The sequence below is a fragment of the Lepisma saccharinum genome, chromosome 20 (genome assembly GCF_977018435.1).
Source record: "Lepisma saccharinum chromosome 20, izLepSacc3.1, whole genome shotgun sequence".
Taxonomy (NCBI): domain Eukaryota; kingdom Metazoa; phylum Arthropoda; class Insecta; order Zygentoma; family Lepismatidae; genus Lepisma; species Lepisma saccharinum.
The window spans coordinates 20,318,874-20,338,493 of NC_139248.1; the positions used below are offsets into that span (position 1 = coordinate 20,318,874).

Here is a 19,620-nt window from a genome sequence, read left to right on the forward strand (position 1 = left end):
ACTTGCGATATAATAGTGATATTTTTAATACTTTTATACACTAATACTTGTTTTTATTTCTCTCGCGTATTTTATAAATATTTATTGTGCATGTGGCAACCCTGAAATTGAGCCTAACTCTACACGCAACCCACCAACGCCTTGTGTAAATTGGGTTGCCTAGTTTAAAATGTCGTTGTCCTAAAACTTTTGAGAGACACTGTACAACGGTTCTACATTTCGGTTACCATTTTTTAGGGCACCCTGTATTTCCTTAGTAATTCATTTACTTTAGCTGGTTCTAAGTCACTTTTGCTAAATGGTGCGCTATATTTAATACGTTGATGAAGAAAAATAAAAAATGAAGGGGAGGTGGCAGATCAAGTTAAGTGCTCAGTAAATTATAAGAAAGAGTGACTTTCAGTAATAGGATACTATTGCTCTTGTATACTCTTACGGCGGGCGGGCCTCATGCTGGCAAGGGAAGTGGGGAGCGGGGAATACGCCGCAGACAACAGCGTTGGCGCCAAGAGTTACGACGTCGCTGGGGGAGGTGCTGCGCGCACCTCGTTCTACAAGTTGCTGTGTTTCTTGTCTCTCTGGATTGGTCGCTACCCCGACTACCACTTCTCTTGCCAGTTTGTAGGCCGCGCGCCGTAAGGCTGGAGAAGCGCTATAGTAACCACGTTGACGTAATCAAATAGTTTATGTATGGCATGATCTGGGCGCCATAGGCCTTTTGGGCCAAGACTGCCAAAAACTGCCACAATTTCTCGACCTCGTTGAAGAATTTGCCAAAACAATAATTCGCAATAGATTTCGTAGCTAGTAGAAAAACAAATTTCCTACCTCACTTTCAAGGCTGCTAATATGAACACTTGATCTTCAGAAACGCATACCACAAATGGCTCTAAATGGCATCTCATAAGCGTGACGATTGGTCTATTTCTTTCTCGGCCTTGGCGTCGCTACAGTCTGTTCCGTTGGCTTGGCAGTGGTGGCAGATCGTGCATGGTTCCCCGCTGGTGCCGGAGAGGATGTGGTTCTCTTGGTGATGTCCTGGGAGGGCCTTCTCTGTTCTGGACGTGGTTCTGAAACAAGGGGAAGGGATTTGGGGTGTATGTGGGGGTGTGGGAAGAGGTGAGGATCAGGGGGGTAGTGCGGAGGGTGGATCGGAAAGCTGTGTACCGGGATCAGGACGTTCTTGGAGAGGTGGCACGAGCAGGCGACGGGCATCTTGAAGCTGTCCATGTGAAGGCCCTCTTCATACGTGTAGGCCAGGAGGCGGACAAAGTTGTACTTCTGGATACATCGTGGATGAAGAAGCTTGTCAACATAGCTGCACGGTGCGTTAGGGTACCTGTAAAACAAAAAACAACTGAGTATCAACGTTTCAGGCCGGCTATAGACAGAAGTGTTTACTTTAACATTTTTCCTAGCATAAATGCCATGTAAATGCTTCCAAAAATAAAGTAGCATATAACGGAGGGATTTCATGTAACACTTCGGTTACCTTTTGCGATTACAATGTATAATATACACATCACGAAAGGCACATCGAGTTACACCACATATGGTGAGTGCACGATGTTCACAATTTAAGTAACTAAAATATTCTTACAAAGGCTTACTGTATACGTTATAAAGTATGTATTTAAGCAGCGCCATTGTTTTGTACCTAATATCGTTTTATACGAAACGTTATTCCTATCGGTTGAATAGTTATCGGCTTTTAAAAATGTGAAGTGATACATTGTTTACATCTCACGCGGCCGCCATTACAAGTGCACTCGTGACCTAGAGCTTGCTTCTGATTGGTTATGCTACGGAAATAGGACGGATCCTATTCTTGGGAAATGCTATGAAATATGCCATGGCATCTTAACGCGTCACTTAACGCGTCAAAGTTTTGGTTATGGCATAAATGTTTAGAAAAATGCTAAGGAATATGCTTTCGTCTAAAGCGAGCCTTAGACTATAGATGGAGACAGTGGATGGATTACTGCTTGAATTCATAAAGAACCAGAATAAATTGTTCGGAGGTGTGAAAGAACGATGAACAATTCGAACAATACTTTCTTTCTTTGTTTTTATTTAAAAATAACATCACAGTCGAACGAACGTGCAGGCAAATTGAATGCAGGTGATTAATCGAATACACTTGTACACAAAACAATATGTTTAGAATATAACATCAGGTAAAGTAATACCGTATTATAATTACAACTCAGGATTCTTTTAAGTTCAATTTGTGGTCAGATAAAGTATAATGAAAGAAATATTCGTAACGTGTAATATTTAACCAATAGATCAATAAGCCGTACGTTGTTTGAAGAATAGGTTTTTTACCATGCTTGCAAAACGTCATCACTCGTTAGGTTGCGCATGCGCGAACTGAACAATTTCCAGAAGTAAGCATTCCTAGCATCAGCATAGGGTCTGTTACGAGGAATAACGTCTCACGGAGTTCTCTTGATGTACAGTTTATTTACACATACCTCCCCTATTCCGTATATACATCATTCCATTACAGATCCAATAACACATGCTCTAAGTTGCCTTTTGTCCTGTCACACAGAGAAACGCACTTATCAAGACTTCACTCAACGAGCGCAGTATTTAGCATAGCGCTAACCTGCCCCCGCAGTATATCACTCAGAGGCCCCTACACATACGGCGCTTACTCTCTGTGTGTCTCGATGCATCCATAAAACTGTTTTAATCCATTGATGGACGGCCACTTTCTGAGAACTGAGAGCCTGAGCCTGAGCATATGAGAGGCCGAAAGAAAAAAACCTTGGGACGAGCAGTCCCCGCCCAGCTTTCCCTTCTTCCCTCCACCTCGAGCCATAAGGATGCATTGTGCACTCTCCCCCTCCCTTACTCGCGGGGGTACGGTGCACAGGAGCCGCGTGTCTGCGCAAGTTGTTTTGCTCGTGGTTCCACTATAGGAACCAGGTATTTATACCTCCGACAAACGACCCGCCCCCAACCACCGGGGCAAGATCCTATTGTTACCTTTCAAGGAGGGAAGCCGTTGAGGGAAAGCATCCGTTGGCTTCCCCGGCTACTGGGCAAAAGGTAGCCTAGGCAACAGCATTTACAAATATCCAAACTTTATATATATACTTTTCATGTTGCATCTGTGTGCGTACAAACAACACAGCAGGTCATAGGTCCATTGTTCTTGGCGGTACGAAATGTCAATGCAAGAACATACTTGGGCATGTTGCAGATGTAGGCTATGCTGTACAGGAGGATCCATGAGTATTACCGTGCAAATTGTCCATTACTATATTCATTAATTTTTCCTCTTACATCCAATGTGTTTTTAAGCAATGGATTTCATGTATGCTGGGGCAAAAGTTGTCAACAGCTTGTTTTCTGTTAATTCTTGAAGCTCTTATTGGGTCAAATAAAGTGCACGAACATGGTGATGGACAATTTGCACGGTAATACTCATGGATCCCACCGTATCTCACCGTCCACCGTGCAATTACGCGCAAGAAGTGCTGAATTCCCTAGACCAGGGGTCCCCAAACTTTTTCGTTTCACGGAGCCCTTAGTGTTTCTAGAATTCTCCGCGGCGCCCAAGTCAGAATGTAGGCCTATATAACACCCTCAGTTAGTGTGGTTTCGTTGTTTGCCTTAAGTTAAAAAATAAACACATATTTCAAATTCTGAAACATTTTATGTGTAAATATATTTGGAACAAGTGTAATTTCAGTGAAAATATTGTAATATTTCGCGGCGCCCTGTAAGCCAGCCACGGCGACCACTTTGGGAACCTCTGTTCTAGACCTTGAATTTCCTCGACGCTGGATTGGGAGAGGTGCTCCTATGGCTTGGTCCGATAGAACCCCGGACATCAGTCTGCTTGATTTTTCAATGGGGTTTTGTAAAGTCTCAAGTAAACGAAACAATAGTTTGTCACGTTCTCAGGCACGATTACTTCATGCTTCGTATTATTTTACTATTAATATTAACTTAATAATACTCAGCGGTGAACAATGAGACTCGGTGAAATACACAGACTCCTCTCAGGTACAGGGATAGTGTTAGGCAAAGACAATATTCACAGCACAGAGAAATAAAACCACATTACTGCCGTACGTATAAACTGAAAAGTTTTATTCTTTATTTATTGCAATTATAATGCAACTATACTTGAGACGAAGGCGAGGATTTCGCTTTGTCGATGAATTGACTCAATTAAAACGCATAAACTCAATGCATGGCTATCGGCAAGCCTATGATCACATGGACCTAGCTTGCGCCCCGAACTACCACACCAAGAGATATGCAATGATAACTGAGCCAATATTTGCTCTTTAGCCTTTTATTTCCAAATTAATCCTTAGGCTAACTTTATTATTTGACGTAGAATGGTTGCAGTATTGTGCATATCATCAATGCATGGCTATCGGCGTACCTATGATCACATAGGCCTAGCTTGCGCCCCGAACTACCAGACCAAGATGTATGCACAACACCGAGGAGTTCTTTTTAAGTTTAAAAGCTTCGTCGATCCGTGGCGAAAAAGTGTGATGATTCTTACCAAGGTAACTTAATATATAAGGTAGCGCCATCCGAAAATTGCCGATCATGCACGAGCGCGTGACGTCATGTGGGAGGATCGGTTATGCTCGGTGCCCCTTCGGTTATGTTCGTTCGGGGCTTGGCCGAAGCAAACGGCCGCTATCATTTCTATGCGAGTTTCAGAGAGGGAAAGTGTTTCATTACTTTGAGGGGTAAATATTAATTATCATACTTCGGGATGGTATTGAGGTATTCCTTTAATGATTAGTAACACAATTAAAACATGCTACTTTTAAAAGAGGGAAAATTGCACATCCAAACGTATTGTAAAAATTCATGTTTCTGAAACCTGATCGATATATTACAAAGAAGGTTGTCTGTGTTCTCATTAGAATTTCAGATTTCATCATTTCATAAATCGTATTATGATTTTATTAAGAAACGTTGCATGCTAAAGAAGAATTGCATAGTGAAAGAGTTACAAAGAAAGAATTGATTGACAGATTTGGTTTATTTTTGCTTTTCTGTCTTTTTTTTAAATATGAAAGGAAAACAAATAAGAGGTAGTCCCCCCCCCCCTTTCGATCTCTTTCTTTGTTTCCACAAGCACGCCTCCTTGGCGTAGTGGTTAGCACATCGCACTTCAACGCCAGAGGTTTGGGTTCGAATCCTGACTTGGGCATGGATGTTTGTGTTCATTCATCATTTCATCACTCATCTCTATCTTCGCAAATTAGCCAAAAGTGGCACAAGAAGTGAAGTAAAATGAAGCAAATCAATCAATCAATATTTGTTTTCACATATACTATCACATTTACTAAATTCTCAATTTTCTCATTAAGGACAAATCAATGTCTTACCTGATTGGATTCGAATCCAGGACCCCTGGCGTCGAAGCGCGATGTGCTAACCACTACGCCAAGGAGATCGACAGAGGCCTCCGAGGTACTACGGGCCTCACAGAACGTCACAGGAGTACTATCGGATTATAAATTATGGATATTAGAGTTTGGATAATAAATAAATTATATAATATATAATCTATAAATAAAAAAAACACTCGTTCTTTATTTATAGAATCTCAAAGAGAGCGATAGTTTGCCAAACTAAAAAATAATCCTATTTTGTTCTCACGATGATAAAAATAGAAGGCATAATCAAAAATAAATTGGTTACTATAGATTGACACAGAATTGAATAAGCTTCATTTTGATGTAACTCTTTTTTATGTTGTTCTACTGATTAACTTTTAATTGGAGTCCAAACTTGAATATCCGTAATTTTTAATCCGATAGTAGTCTGGTATAATCTATTTACAACATTTAACACAACGCAGTAATAAGCCTAATATTTAGTTTTTTGACTGAATAGTTCCTTCTTATTCATTCAGAACGTTGCAATCATTTCCAGGAACATTTCAAATTTTACATAACATCAGAAAGTATTAAAATTATACTGATATACTTAAAATCCAATCTTTACGATTCTCCATAATGTAACTTTATTTTTGAAATTATCAAGTGAAAGAAGCAATATACGAGCTAGATAAAATTTTACTCTGCATTTGAAACACTCTAAATTCGAAAGAATTCCCAACCTTCTTCATATATTTATTTACTCTACAATAATTTACGTACGGATCAAAGTTCCACATGCAAAACTTTTTTGGGAAGTTTTATGTGGAGGAAGAATGATGAAAGAGTTTGTAAGATAGTAGTTTCAGACTTTGAAAACGCAATTCCAGTTTGTAATTTGCAGATATTTTTAATTTCTCTGGTTCAAATTTGGCTGCAAGTTATCGTTGTCATAGTATTTTTTCGTATTAAGAACTTTACATACAAAGCCAAAGTGTACAAGTACTAATTTAACTAACTTAACCTACTCGAAATACTTGATGAGTGCTAGGAACATCAAACTTAAATGTCTTAACCTACTAATTCAAGTCTATAGAAATAGATTTCTGCTCACACGGTAAATGAAACGCTTTGAGAATATCTATGAAAATATCTTAGTTTAATTAAACAATAAAGGAGAAAAGTTACATGAACTCACAATGATTGACCGTGCAACTGTACCAATCATTATTCGTTAAAGGACTTTGTCCGCAGATTTTCCATTTCCATTTCCATTTCTGAGTTGTATAACCGGAAAATATATTCCAAGGCTGATATGCGACACACATTTGTACATTAACGAAGTAACTTGCATTACACTAATCTTAGATCTTGCTCTTCTTGACAGAAATGTACTACAAAGAAATAATGTAACATCCATTGGTTTATATTGAGTACAAGGGTACAAAATTATTCACAATACATTTGTGAAATACCAAAATTGAACAAAGTTGCAAAAATTTCAATGATGGGTGTAATATTCACTCATGCAATATTTACCATCGTGCATACAACGCTATGTAACTCGAATTGAAGATGTACTAAGTGAATTTCATTTCGAGAAATGCCCATTTCCCACAACGTTTTTCACAATAATGTGAACATACAAATCACAATCAACATCGGTCTGTGTTAAATGAAATTGTTAATAATTATAAATCCGACTTACATAAAATGTACATAACAAATCAATTAGGCTCACTATGTACTTCGCACTAGTTGAACACATTTTCAAGATATTGGTGACTTTTCTTGTGGTACTGTCGGTTAGGTTACGTTGTAGATTTTGAACTTCTTTATTCAGTTAAAACAGGTTGATAGAGGTTGCTTGTAATCTTTAATTTATTTGCTTCATTATGCAGATGTGTGTTTCTCCTTTGTAAACGATTGAATATGTTTTCCAACAACGAACCATTGCTTGCAATTTGTGCTTATACCTTTGTCTATATATTTTTCTCTTTTCTGGCAGCATAGTCTTTACCTTGTTTAGGGCACGTCTCCTTATTGCATATCTTTCGTAGCGTACATCTCTGTAAACCTTATCAACACGTCCTACAAGCGAATCATATTGTGAAGATAAGTGTTTAGGAGAACTACACCATTTCCTCGATTATTTGGTACTAAAGTAATTGGATGTAATTTTAGCGATGGCACTGCAGTTGGCTTCAGCACGTTCTTCGGTGGAAAATACAGAAATTCTGCTTTTAGATCTCGCACATAGTCTTCTTCACAATAATTGGCACTGCACACTTGCATTTTTTTACATTTCGTCTACAAGCATGAATCCACTGTTTACTTACGCAATTATCGACTGGAAATCTATGATATTTTTTATGTCAGTTCCTTTAGTTTTCTGGTTATAGTTTTCATAGCTTGCTACAGCACAATTAGACATGATTGCAGTCTACAAGTACAAAAATACAATAAAAATAAATCGAACGCTACAAAATCAACAACCTGCTTGTTTCGATTTTTGCGACGTGTTAGCACAGGTGTTAGTAGCTAAATGTACCCCACACTAAACTTACTGCACATAGCAACGAGCACCGTCAAACCCGATACTCCCAGATGACGTGATGCATACGTACTTCACATAGCAACGAGCACCCCCTGGATTCTTACGCGATATCCTCGCTTTTATACTATTTTCGAGAACACAGATTAAAGTACAGATGAATCATTCACTATCTACAAAAGGATACTATCAACAAAACTGACATCTACATCTTTAGAAATACAAATTCGTATAGTGCACTCTTGCAAACATGAAGATACATTAAACTACTCATAACAGAGCATAAAATACAATAAACATTAAACAAAAGATATACATTACAAACAAGGTGCATTATGACATATAATAACAAAGAAATTACGCTTTCTTTTACAAAGATAAATACATTACTGACATATCTTCTACTGGTGACGTCACATAAAAATATGGATCATATCAAGTTCGTGGCCTTACTGATCAACGACGTCGTATATGTGCTGCGATTCGGAATGTGACGCCAGTACTGATGTACAACACATGGGCGGAGCTTGAATATGGACATCTGTCGTGCTACTAATGGTGCACATATAGGGGTGTACTAGCTATGTTCATTCATTCATTGTTTTCTGCCCAGGGGCAGGTTTTTCCTTGCAACTTACATGCTGTTCGATCTTGAGCCCTTCGCTTTGTAGCATCGTAAGACCCATTTATTTTGATGTCTTTAATCATTTGGTATCTTCTTCTTCCCTGGATCTTCCTTCCTTCGACCATCTCTTCAGTAGCACCCCTTAGGATACAGGTGCTTCTCATTCAGTGACCCAACCAATTTATTTTTCTCTTCATGATTATCTACAGCTTTGATTTATTTTCCCCAACTCTTTCTAGCACTGTTTTATTTCTCACTTTCTCTATCCATTTCACCCGTTCCATTCGTCTCCATAACCACATTTCCAGAGCTTCCAATCGCTTCTTCTCACTTGTTCTCATGTCAATGTTTCCGCACCATATGTAGCTACAGTCCATGCAAAACATTAGGTGTGTGTGTGTGTGTGTGTGTGTGTGTGTGTGTGTGTGTATGAGTGCTCACTGAATTGCGACCACCTACCTAATAACTTGTTGGTCCACCTTTGGCTCGGCGGACGGCCTGGACACGACGTGGCATGGATTCCACGAGGTGCTGATATGTCTCCACGGGGATCTGACACCATATATTCCTGATGTCATCCCATAACGAGCCAACTGACGTCGGTGCAGGGTGCATGGTTCGAAGAGCTCGTTCCACAATATACCACAGATGCTCTATGGGATTAAGATCGGGGGAGTTAGGGGGCCAATTCATATGCTGCATCTCGGTGGAATGTTCCTCCAGCCAAGCAAGTACAGTCCCGCCTCGATGGCACCGTGCATTGTCGTCCTGGAAAATTCCGTCCCCGTGTGGGTAGAAGTGGTCCTCGATACACACGGATGTCACAATGGTCCCAGTCCATGCCAACAGAAGCAACCCTACACCATACAGACTGTACAGCACTCGCCATGCAGGAAGTGTCCCTAGCCTCGTGCTGTTAGCGCCACACGCGCACACGCCCGTCGCAGTGGTGTAGCAAAAACCGTGATTCGTCGGACCAACACAACACACCCTTTCCCAATCGTCCACGGTCTAATGAGCGTGCACGTGGGCCCAAGCGAGACGAAGTCGGCGGTGACGCTTCGTGAGGAATGTGTGACGAGTGGGTCGTGTGTTGTGGAACTGCATGCGTGCCATTGTGCGCCCCACAGTTACGTGGGATATGGGTGTTGGGCATCCACTGTTGTATTGGTCACGTAATTCACGTATGCTGATGGTGCGTTCAGCTGTCACGAGCCGTTTCACTCGACGCTCTCCCCGCAGTGTCACCTTCCGTACGCCCTTGCAATTCTGCCTCTTGTTGCCCCGTTTTCTTGCCACTCCCTGTACACCTTCACTACACTGAAACGGTCGCATCCAACCAGTGTCGCTGTCTGCCACCCGCAATCATGCCCTTTTGGAACGATGTCAAATCCTGACCACTTCCCATTTTAACGTGTAGCGTTGTGTCTATACATTCACCACGATACTTCCAGTCGGGGTATTCACGTGATCAGAGCAGCTGCTGGGCTGTTCCTTGTTGTTTGCAGAGGTGGTCGCAATTCAGTGAGCACTCAGTGTAGAATGTTATCAATACTTTTCACAATATCGAATCAACGTTTATGGCAGGAGCACATGCCTCCCTGGCTAAATCCGCCAGTGGTGGTAATATGGGATCAAGATGCCAACAGATGCAGAAACTGAACACTCTTGAAGGCAGGTACAATCGGCAATTTGATTACCAAACTGTATGCATTATCTATTGTTTCTTAATCTTAATGTTGATTGGTGCGCAAGAGCAATCTAATCGTCTGCCTTATTGACAGAAACCATGTTTTCCGATACCATTCGGAAGGAGCGAACTTGTGAATCTTCCTATAGTCCAGTCCTGTAGTGTTTGCTCAATCGTAGAATCACTCTGGCCCGAAGGAATTTAACGGATTGGTTGATTTGATTTCCTTTATTTTACTTCGCTTTTCTGCCACTTTGGCTAATCACGACGATGTGGTTGAGTGGTGATATGTTGAAATTGATGAATGGACGCTTACAAAGATCACCCATGCCCAGGCTGGGATTCGAACCCGGAACACCTGGGGTCGTAGCGCGCTGTGATAACCACTCCGCAACGGAGGCCGGCTATGAGATGGTAAAGCAGATATCTACCTGTGTGTGTGTTTCAATGGCGTATTGGGGGGGGGCTGAAAAGGGGAGTCGGGGATCTTGCCCTTTCACGTTTTGTCATTACAATTGAAGTCGGGAATCAAAAACCAATAGTAATAGTAATTATTGTTATTTCTGTTGACCCAGTTTAATGCACTGAGTAAATAACCAGGCAATTTGTTATGTGGAATTGCCTACCAGGGGAAAATTAATTGATTTGATTTCTCTTACTTCGCTTTTCCGCCACTTTTGGCTAATCGCGACGATGTGTATGGGTGATGATTTGATGAAATTGATGAAAGGACACTCACAAAGAACGCCCAAGCCGGAATTCGAAGCCGGCATCACTGGCAACGTAGCACTTCTCCACAGAGTTCAGCGCACATTGTCATGACTAGAGCCCGGAAGTTCGGCAAAATGCCTCCTTTATCTACTGCATATATTGATAAAATTTTTCCGGATATACGTTTCTTATGTTGTTTCGAATGTTTTAGAAGCCTTTTCATTTTGCCTATTTTGCCTATTTGGGACCCCACTGCCTATGTTTAATTATAATGCGTTTTTTTTGCCTTTTTCAATGAAATTTAACCATTTTTTTTAAAAAAATGTGTATATAAATTATTTTTCTCTGAAAAAACGTTTTTGGCATTTATTTTTCTTCCGTTTATTATGTGAGTAATTTTCGTCTTATTTAAGTAATATTGAACTCATGCATGTTTCAACATTGCTGAAGGAGAAAAGTGAGAGAAAAAAGTATTTCATGCTGAGTCAGTATATTGCCTTTCGGTTAACATTTCCTTGTGCATGATTGACTGCTGAAGTGGACAGGTTGATTTTGAACACAAAGAAGATATTTCTGAAATCTCCCTCTCGAACCCGAAAATTTAAGGAAGTTGCATCTGAGCTTAGTTTACCTTCGCAACCAGTCTTGACCAGATGGGGAACCTGGATATCAGCAGCTATATATTGCTAACGACCTTGAAAAAATCAGTGAGGTGATAGATGCTCTTCCAGAAAATGAAGCGGCTTCAGTGGAAAAACTCCTGTGCTATTCAAGTTTATTTTTGCACATTATGATGCATTGCCAGAGACAATTACAATTATAGAATCCATGAAAATCTACGAGGAATCTATGGAGCATATGATGGAAGTGCCAGGAGAAAAGGGGTCAGCTGTTGCGGAAAAGTGCAAACGGGTAGTGAGTGCAAATGAGCACTTGAAACAATTGAAAACAATTTGTGATATTCTAAAAGGTGAAAATGCTGTTACCGAAATGAGTCCAGCTACATTAGCTTGTTTTATGTATGCTCCAATAACTTCTGTCGAAGTAGAAAGATCATTTTCTATTATGAAAAACATTCTCTCTGACAGACGACTATCAATGAATGTTGAGAACTTAAACAAAACACCTTGTAGTTATGTGCAATCAAGACGGAGAAAATTGAAATGCTCTTCCCAATTTAGATTTTAACATTTTGCCAGAAATTATAGATAAAAGTAAGTGACTCCCAAATGTGCCTTTTTTCGGTTTATTTTGCCTTTTTTTCATTTTTAGTGCCTATTTTCCACATTATAAATGCCTTTTTGCCTGCCTATTTTAACGAAAATAAATGCCTGAACTTCCGGGCTCTAGTCATGACTTATGACAGAACTTGACTTTTAAATACCGAGAACATGTTGGCGAGGTGGTAGCATCCTCAAACACAGATTCAGAGAACAGACCCACAGAACCCAACACCCTAATAGGCGCAAAATGTCCTCAACACCCTCTAGCATCTTTCGCAAAGGCCCAATTTATGGTCATTTTGGCTCTAAATTTAACACTAAACCCCTAAATATGAACTTACACAGGGAATCTACCAGTCAAGATTTGTCGAGAAAGTTAAGGAAAAGATCAAGGAATTGTGCCTGTGGTCAAGAATGTTTGCTATTTTTTTACAGTGTAGTGAATTTACAATATTATATACCTGTGCTGGGATTTTATAAAATTGAATATTTAGAAATTTAAAATTGTATTGAGTTGTGGTTAAAGTTTGTACACTTTGTTTCTTAACCATTACATTCTTGTACGAGTATGTGGAAGTGTGCCAAAAATATTAAATAAAGTAATGTGGCCATTCTCCATTCAACTCTGAAGCTTTGATTTTTACATGCATTAATAAATCTATTGTTAAAGTACAGCTTCAGTTTTCATCTTAACGGCCTTGTTGTAGGGGTTTTTCATTGAATAAAATATATATTTTTTCTAAATTTCCAACTATACCTAAATATGCGGTGATTAGATAAATCTTTAGAAAAAGGGAAAAACTTCAAGAAAAAGGGGAAAAGTGAAGAAAATGGCAAATGGTCAAGAAAAAGTGAAAAAGTGAAGAAAAAGGAAAAAAAGGTCAAGAAAAATGGGAAAAAAGGTCAAGAAAAATGGGAAAAAAGGTCAAGAAAGAGGGAGAAAAAGTTAAGTAAAGGGAAAAAGGTCAAGAAAGAGGGAGAAAAGTGAAGAAAAAGAAAAAAGGTCAAGAAAAAGTGGGGAAAGTGAAGAAAAAGAGGAAAAGGTCAAGACAAAGTGGGAATAGTGAATAAAAAGGGGAAAAAAGTGAAGAAAAAGGAAAAAAGGTCAAGAAAAAGGGGGAAAGTGAAGGAAAAGTGGAAAATGTTCAACAAAGAGGGAGAAAATTGAAGAAAAAGGAAAAATTGTCAAGAAAGGGTGGGGAAATTGAAGAAAAACGAAAAAAAGGTCAAGAAGAAGGGGGAAAGTGAAGAGAAAGGGGAAAAGGTGAAGAAAGAGGGAGAAAAATGAAGTAAAGGAGAAAAGGTCAAGAAAAAGGGGAAAAAGTGAAGAAAAAGGAAGAAGGTCAAGAAAAAGTGTGGGAAATGTGATGAAAAAGGAAAAAAGTCAAGAAAAAGGAAAAAAATTGAAGTAAAAGTCAAGACTTTCGCATTTGTTATTTTTGCATGCACCCTGTTACACTCCCATAACCCCTACAACCTTTGAGTACTGATCTAGTTCTATTTATGAACAAGATCGATCAAAGCTTTTCAATATGGTGGACTCTGGAGCTACAATAACGAGCCTTTGAAAAATATACTTGGTGTTGTTTATGCGCGGAAGAGTTATTTTTTCCTTCGTCTGCTAAACCTTTCTGTGGACGATGGAATGACCATTTTCCAAAACCTATATTTGAAAGCACAGCACAAAAAAGATTGACTGGGGTGAACCCCTTTGAACGATCAAACCAATTAACATCCACGCTGATGGCCATGTTCGGTTTTGACAAACGAATCGTCATTTCACACACATATGTGTGTCATATGTGGTTACCCGGGGGGAAGGGGGAGGTCAAAATAAACTGAACGTGTACTTGGTCTAGTTTTTTTCCTTGTCTGACGTCGCTTGGTGATATTGACGTTTCCATTTAGGGCACAGTTCCCTGAATATGTCTAAGTGACCAAAATATAATGCATTTATTTATTTGTATTTTGGTCATTTTACGTAGCTTTCTTGCCACTTTTGTTTGCATAGTCGCGACGATGAAGATGAGTGACATGAAATTGACGAAGGTAAAGGAACTGCAAAGTTTCCCGTGCACATTGCACCATGTCATGAGGGCACAGCTCCCATTTATTTCAGGCTGGGTGAATCACAGAGCCGCTTTATGCTGGGACAGGGCCGGAGACATTCCGACCTTAGATTACGCACCCCAGGAATCGAACCAGGATCTCCCGAGTGGGAGTCAGACGAACTGTGGACGCAAAATTGATGAAGGGGCACTCACAGAAAACATTCATGTTCTGGCTGGGATTTAAACCAGGAGCACAAGACGTACGCGTCCACCGAACCGGCTGTTGTTCATATCCCCCATGGGTCTATAATAAAATTATAATCTTATTCAATCTTCTCTCCTGTTTTTTCTGCATTCTGGTTCTCCTATCTCCCTCTTCATGTATAACTTGGTCCCCATTCTCTTATTGGCAATTTCTTTCTGTCTGTATATCTCTTATTCTGATCTGTTGTTGCCGATTTCCATGGCGGAGTGGTTAGTACAGCTCCATACGAGACTGGGGGTCCCATGTTCTAATCCCAGAATGGGCGTGGCTGTTTTCTGTGTGTGTCATTTCTTCAATTTTATCATATCATCTCATCCTCATCTGCGGGATTAGCCAAGAGTGACAGAAAAGCGACGCTAAATAACAAAAATCAAATCAAATACAGGGTGTTCCAAAAAATGTAACCGTTACCTTATGTGTTCGGTTACCTTTCTTGGGCCACCCTGTATATTATGTTCATCGACATGAAAATAAATCTGTCCTACGCTGCTATAAAGCGAAGAGCTGAAAATCGAACAGCAAGGAAATATCTGTCCCTGGGCAGCAAACAATGAATGAATGAATATAGCGGATTGTGGCTTTCTCTCCGACAAAGGCTCTTCTTGGTTTGTAATTAGTAAAGCGGGCCTGATTAATGAAAAATATACGTTTTTTTTAACATTTTCGCATTAAATATGTGAGATTTTGGCATTTTTACATATTTTACTCCGTAAGTAGGAATAATTACATATTTTTTCGCATTTAGATGATTTGCGCAAGTTTAAACATGCACCATAACTTTGTGCGAAGCGGAACTATTCTTATAGCTATGAGTTCCGAAATCCCAGTAAGGGAACTTAGAATCCGCACGTCCACAGTAATTTACATAAACTTCAATTGTGTGATGACACATTCTCCGTTATTTACACTAATTATTTTTATTTTACGTCTTCCGCAGGAGAGTCATTAGCCTTGGAGAATAATGTTCTTATTACTTTAGGAGTTTCAAAGTTTTAAAATGTTTTCAGTGTGACACAGCCTAGGCCGCTATTAGCAAAACTATTCTACGCCATCTGTTGGTGAGAAATTGAAAACATTGCGGCTTAAATATCGACAAAAAGAAGATGAAAGGTAATTTTTCATGCGTTATATTTCATTTTCGGTGTTTCATTTCAAGGAAATAGCAGGGTAACATTTTACTATGGAGGTGACGGATTTCTTCAAATTTACAGGAGAAAGTACTTACGGAAATCATTTTCTGTATCGTTGTGGAAGTTCGTGAATGTAGTTTTGATACATTTTAATGCGAATACATGTTGTTTTCTGCAAAAATCTCTGTCCGACACGCTGTTTCTCCTGCCACCATTTGCTTTCTGCACGAGAGCACAATGTTCCGTGTGTTAGATGACGTAAACCCCGTAGTCAGTGTTTCAAACTCGCCATGTTTTCACTATAACATGACGTGTCGAGTATTTTTTTTTAACTAACCTAACCTAACCTTACGGAAAATGGTTTGTGGGGCTAACGTGAATGGTTTTTGGGGCTAACGTCAATGGTTTGTGAGGCTAACGTGAATGGTTTGTGCGGCTAACGTCAATGGTTTGTGGGGCTAAAGTAAATTATTTGTGAGGCTAACGTTAATGGTTTGTGAGGCTAACGTCAATGGTTTGCGAGGTATTAGCATAATTTCAAATCCGGGCACGAAAGTAGGTATTTTCCTGTGAATAAGGTTGCAACACTGCATAAATTGACAAAACACTCGCACAACGCGCGATGAACCAGTACACTATCGCCGTAATGTGTGTTACAGAATCGAAATAACAAGTAACAGTAAGTACTCGTAAATGTAAGAAATAGACATTATCTTAGTTAGAAATGCATTATTTCACCTTAGGAAATGTTCCGCATTCCAAAATAGCACGTTAGCGATGTAAAAAAGTGCGAAATAAATTATTTATAGGTGTCACCCGCATAGTAAACTAGTACCAATTGCAGGGAGGCGGTTAACCCCCAGATACAGCATGTTTCAAATAACCATACAAACAAAAGCGCAACATCAGGTCTTAGGAATTGTACAGTGTTTCCAGGCTAGAGGTATACAAATATAACTGGTTACAACGCGAGAACTACTCCTTATATTGTCTGGTGATGAAAGATAGACCATCGATCCCACAGAATTCAGTAGTCCACTTGTACGTACGATCAATCGTGGTGTTGAGTCACGCACGTGCAGAAACTGCCTGGCAACCGAGATCCCCAGATCCCCAGTCCCCATTAGACTTTATTGCATGGGACTTCATTAAAGATGTTGTGTTCAAGAGGAAAGTTCACGGTTTGGGTGATTTGAGACACTTTGCACGTGCTTGAGTATCGTTTGGATATCTGCCGAGTTACAAATGTTACCCACATTGAGGTATACCAGCGAACATAGAAACTGTCTGAGTTCTTTGAACAAACGGGAGAAGAAAGTTAATAAACTTTACAGATACTAAAATATGTGTGTGTTTTTGTATACCACTAGCCCGAACACCCTGTATTTTAACCCCTTGTGGAGGTGTTAAGTGGATTTTCCATGAAAAAAAAACACCCTGTGGAAAGGTTCATAGTACCTTAATTAGAGTCTTCCCCTCTTTGCCAGGGGAGTAAGGGTAAATATTTGACGTCAGCGCAGTGGCTTATTCGCACACACACCCCATAAAAGTTTTCACAAAGACCCAGTTTATGGTCATTTTGCCTCCAAATTTACACTTACATGCATCCCCCAAATGCAAAATTCTGGATAAACCCCCTGCATCGTAGGAACATTACAAGATGTCTACTTGTCGAGCTCCGTGGCGGAGTGGTTAGCACAGCGCGCTACAATGCCAGGGGTACCGTGTTCGAATCCAGGCCTGGACATGTGTGTTCTTTGTGAGTGCCCCTTCATCAATTTCATCATATCACAACGTCGCGATTAGCCAAAACTTGCATAAAACGTCCTGAAATAACCTAATTCAATTAATCAATAAATCAAGATTTATTGTCCTTGCAAGCGCTCACACGTGCTTTTCGCAAACGTTCATTGAAGGCAATATTCAGTGTTTCCATCCCATTTCCCACTGCACAACACTGATTTCCTAAAAACTCAATATGCTGGCCAAGGCAGAATTTATTTTATTAGTATAAAACATAAACTAAACGTTACGTTTCAACCTTCTAGCAAGGTCTTCTTCAGAATCTGTACCAATTAAGTAAGGTACTAAACAGGAAGATATATATATACAGGGTGTCGCAAAACTCTTTCAACAACGCTTGGGTGCTGGTAGATATCATAAAAACAAGTAACTTTTCCCTACAAAGTTTACCTCGAAAGCGCTTAGTTTCTGTGCTATAAGCGCTTAAATCTTTCCTGTACGTATGCAACCCAACACAGCAAACGCTTGCTCTGACATAACTAGCAGGGGCGCGTGACAGGGTTGCCACTAGCGTTCCTCGTTAAGAGAGACGACTTGAAAACAACAACTTGGGAGTCTTGCCTGAGCAAAATCCAAAACATTAATGATACTTGAGATGTTGTAAGAAGGATTCACAGTATTTATAAACTGACCAAAACAAATAATGGGCAGACTGAAATTCAAGATTACTCATTCTAAAATATCTCCATAATTGATTGATTGATTTGGTTTATTTTAATTCGCTTTTCTTCCACCTTTGGCTAATCGCGAAGATGAGGATGATATGATGAAATAACAAATGACACCAATGTCTAGACCAGGATTTAAACCCGAGACACCTGGCGCCGTAGCGAGCTGTGCTAACCACATCACCACGGAGTGTTTCGTATATATCATGCAATATCAACAATTGCAAGGGACACGTGATATAGGGGAAATCCACGAACAAACAAATGTAAGCATGATGTGTTTGCTGCCTCGTTTCGAACACGCAGACTGTAATGTTATTACAATTTATTTATTAGAAATAAAGTGAACTAGCGCTATTGCAAATCGAGTTCGTTATAAAAAGCAGGCTGAAAAGAAACAAAAATCTCCGGCAGATGAATATTCTTGAGCCACTTCGGTGACTGAGTACGTTTAGTGATGAACACATGATCTCTCTCTACCGAATGTTCCGGACACGAGTTCCGACCTAGACAAAAATGTAACTGGGTCTTATGTCCTCGTATTTACTATTTGGGTTGCATACGTACAGAATAGACTTTAAGCGCTTATAGCACAGAAACTAAGCACTTTCGAGGTAAACTTTATAGGGAAAAGTTACTTGTTTTTATGATATCTACCAGCTCCCAAGCGTTGTTGAAAGAGTTTTGCGACACCATGTATACACACACACACACACAAATCATCCCCCTCCAGACACAAGATTATTAGAAAGTTGTTTATCTGGAACATTTATTTCCAGGTGTTCCAGCAGGTGCCCTTCTCCTGTCAACTATTGTTTCACCTGACAGGCGATTTAGATAAACATTTCTTTTCATCTGGAACGTGGTTGGACTCCTTATCTCACGCTCTTTTTCTTTATCCTTTCTTTCTTCATTCCTCTTCCTTCTCTTCTCCTCATTCGCTCTTGTCCTTTCCACTCTATCTAACACCTTCTTCCATTCTTTGTTTATCTTCAGTCCTCCCATTCCAGTTCATTAATCTTGTGTCTCGAGGGGAGTGATTTTTGTGTATATGTATATATATCTTCCTGTTTGTACCTTATTCCATCTGTATTTGGTACAGAGTCCAAAGAAGACCTTGGTAGAAGGTTGAAACGTTACGTTTAGTTTATGTTTTAAAATAAAATAAATTCTGCCTTGGTCAGCATATTGAGTTTTTTGGTTATCATGGAAACAAGGCTTAATGGTGTTATGATTTCCTACCATTAATTTACAACTATTCCACATCATGTTTACGTTCTAGGCTAAGGATGCAGAGATCAAATTTGCAAATTGTTTGCTGTTGCAGACTCAAACTTCTGTCATCCCATACTCCATTATTCGGAACACTCGAACGCAAAAGCAATCGGAGTGGGATGTTTGTTTACATAACTCCTGTATTGTTAGTGTCCTCGTGGTTGACACTGCAGACAATACGACCTGTTTCTAGTTAATGGATTAATCGACGTTGTTCAAACAACACTCTGTTCCGTAGTTAGTTTATTATGGG

General features: G+C 39.7%; 1 protein-coding gene across 2 annotated transcripts in view; it reads right to left on the reverse strand.

The window, feature by feature from the left end:
* Positions 1–206: 206 nt before the first annotated feature.
* The window catches only part of LOC146003751 (uncharacterized), a 138,294-nt gene continuing 118,880 nt past the window's right edge, over positions 207–19,620 (reverse strand). For both annotated transcript variants that reach the window (XM_083142158.1, XM_083142157.1), the window contains one exon: positions 207–1,339. In XM_083142158.1, coding sequence (XP_082998284.1) covers positions 922–1,339 — 418 coding nt within the window. In that variant the 3' untranslated portion in view covers positions 207–921. The remainder of the gene's footprint in view (positions 1,340–19,620) is intronic.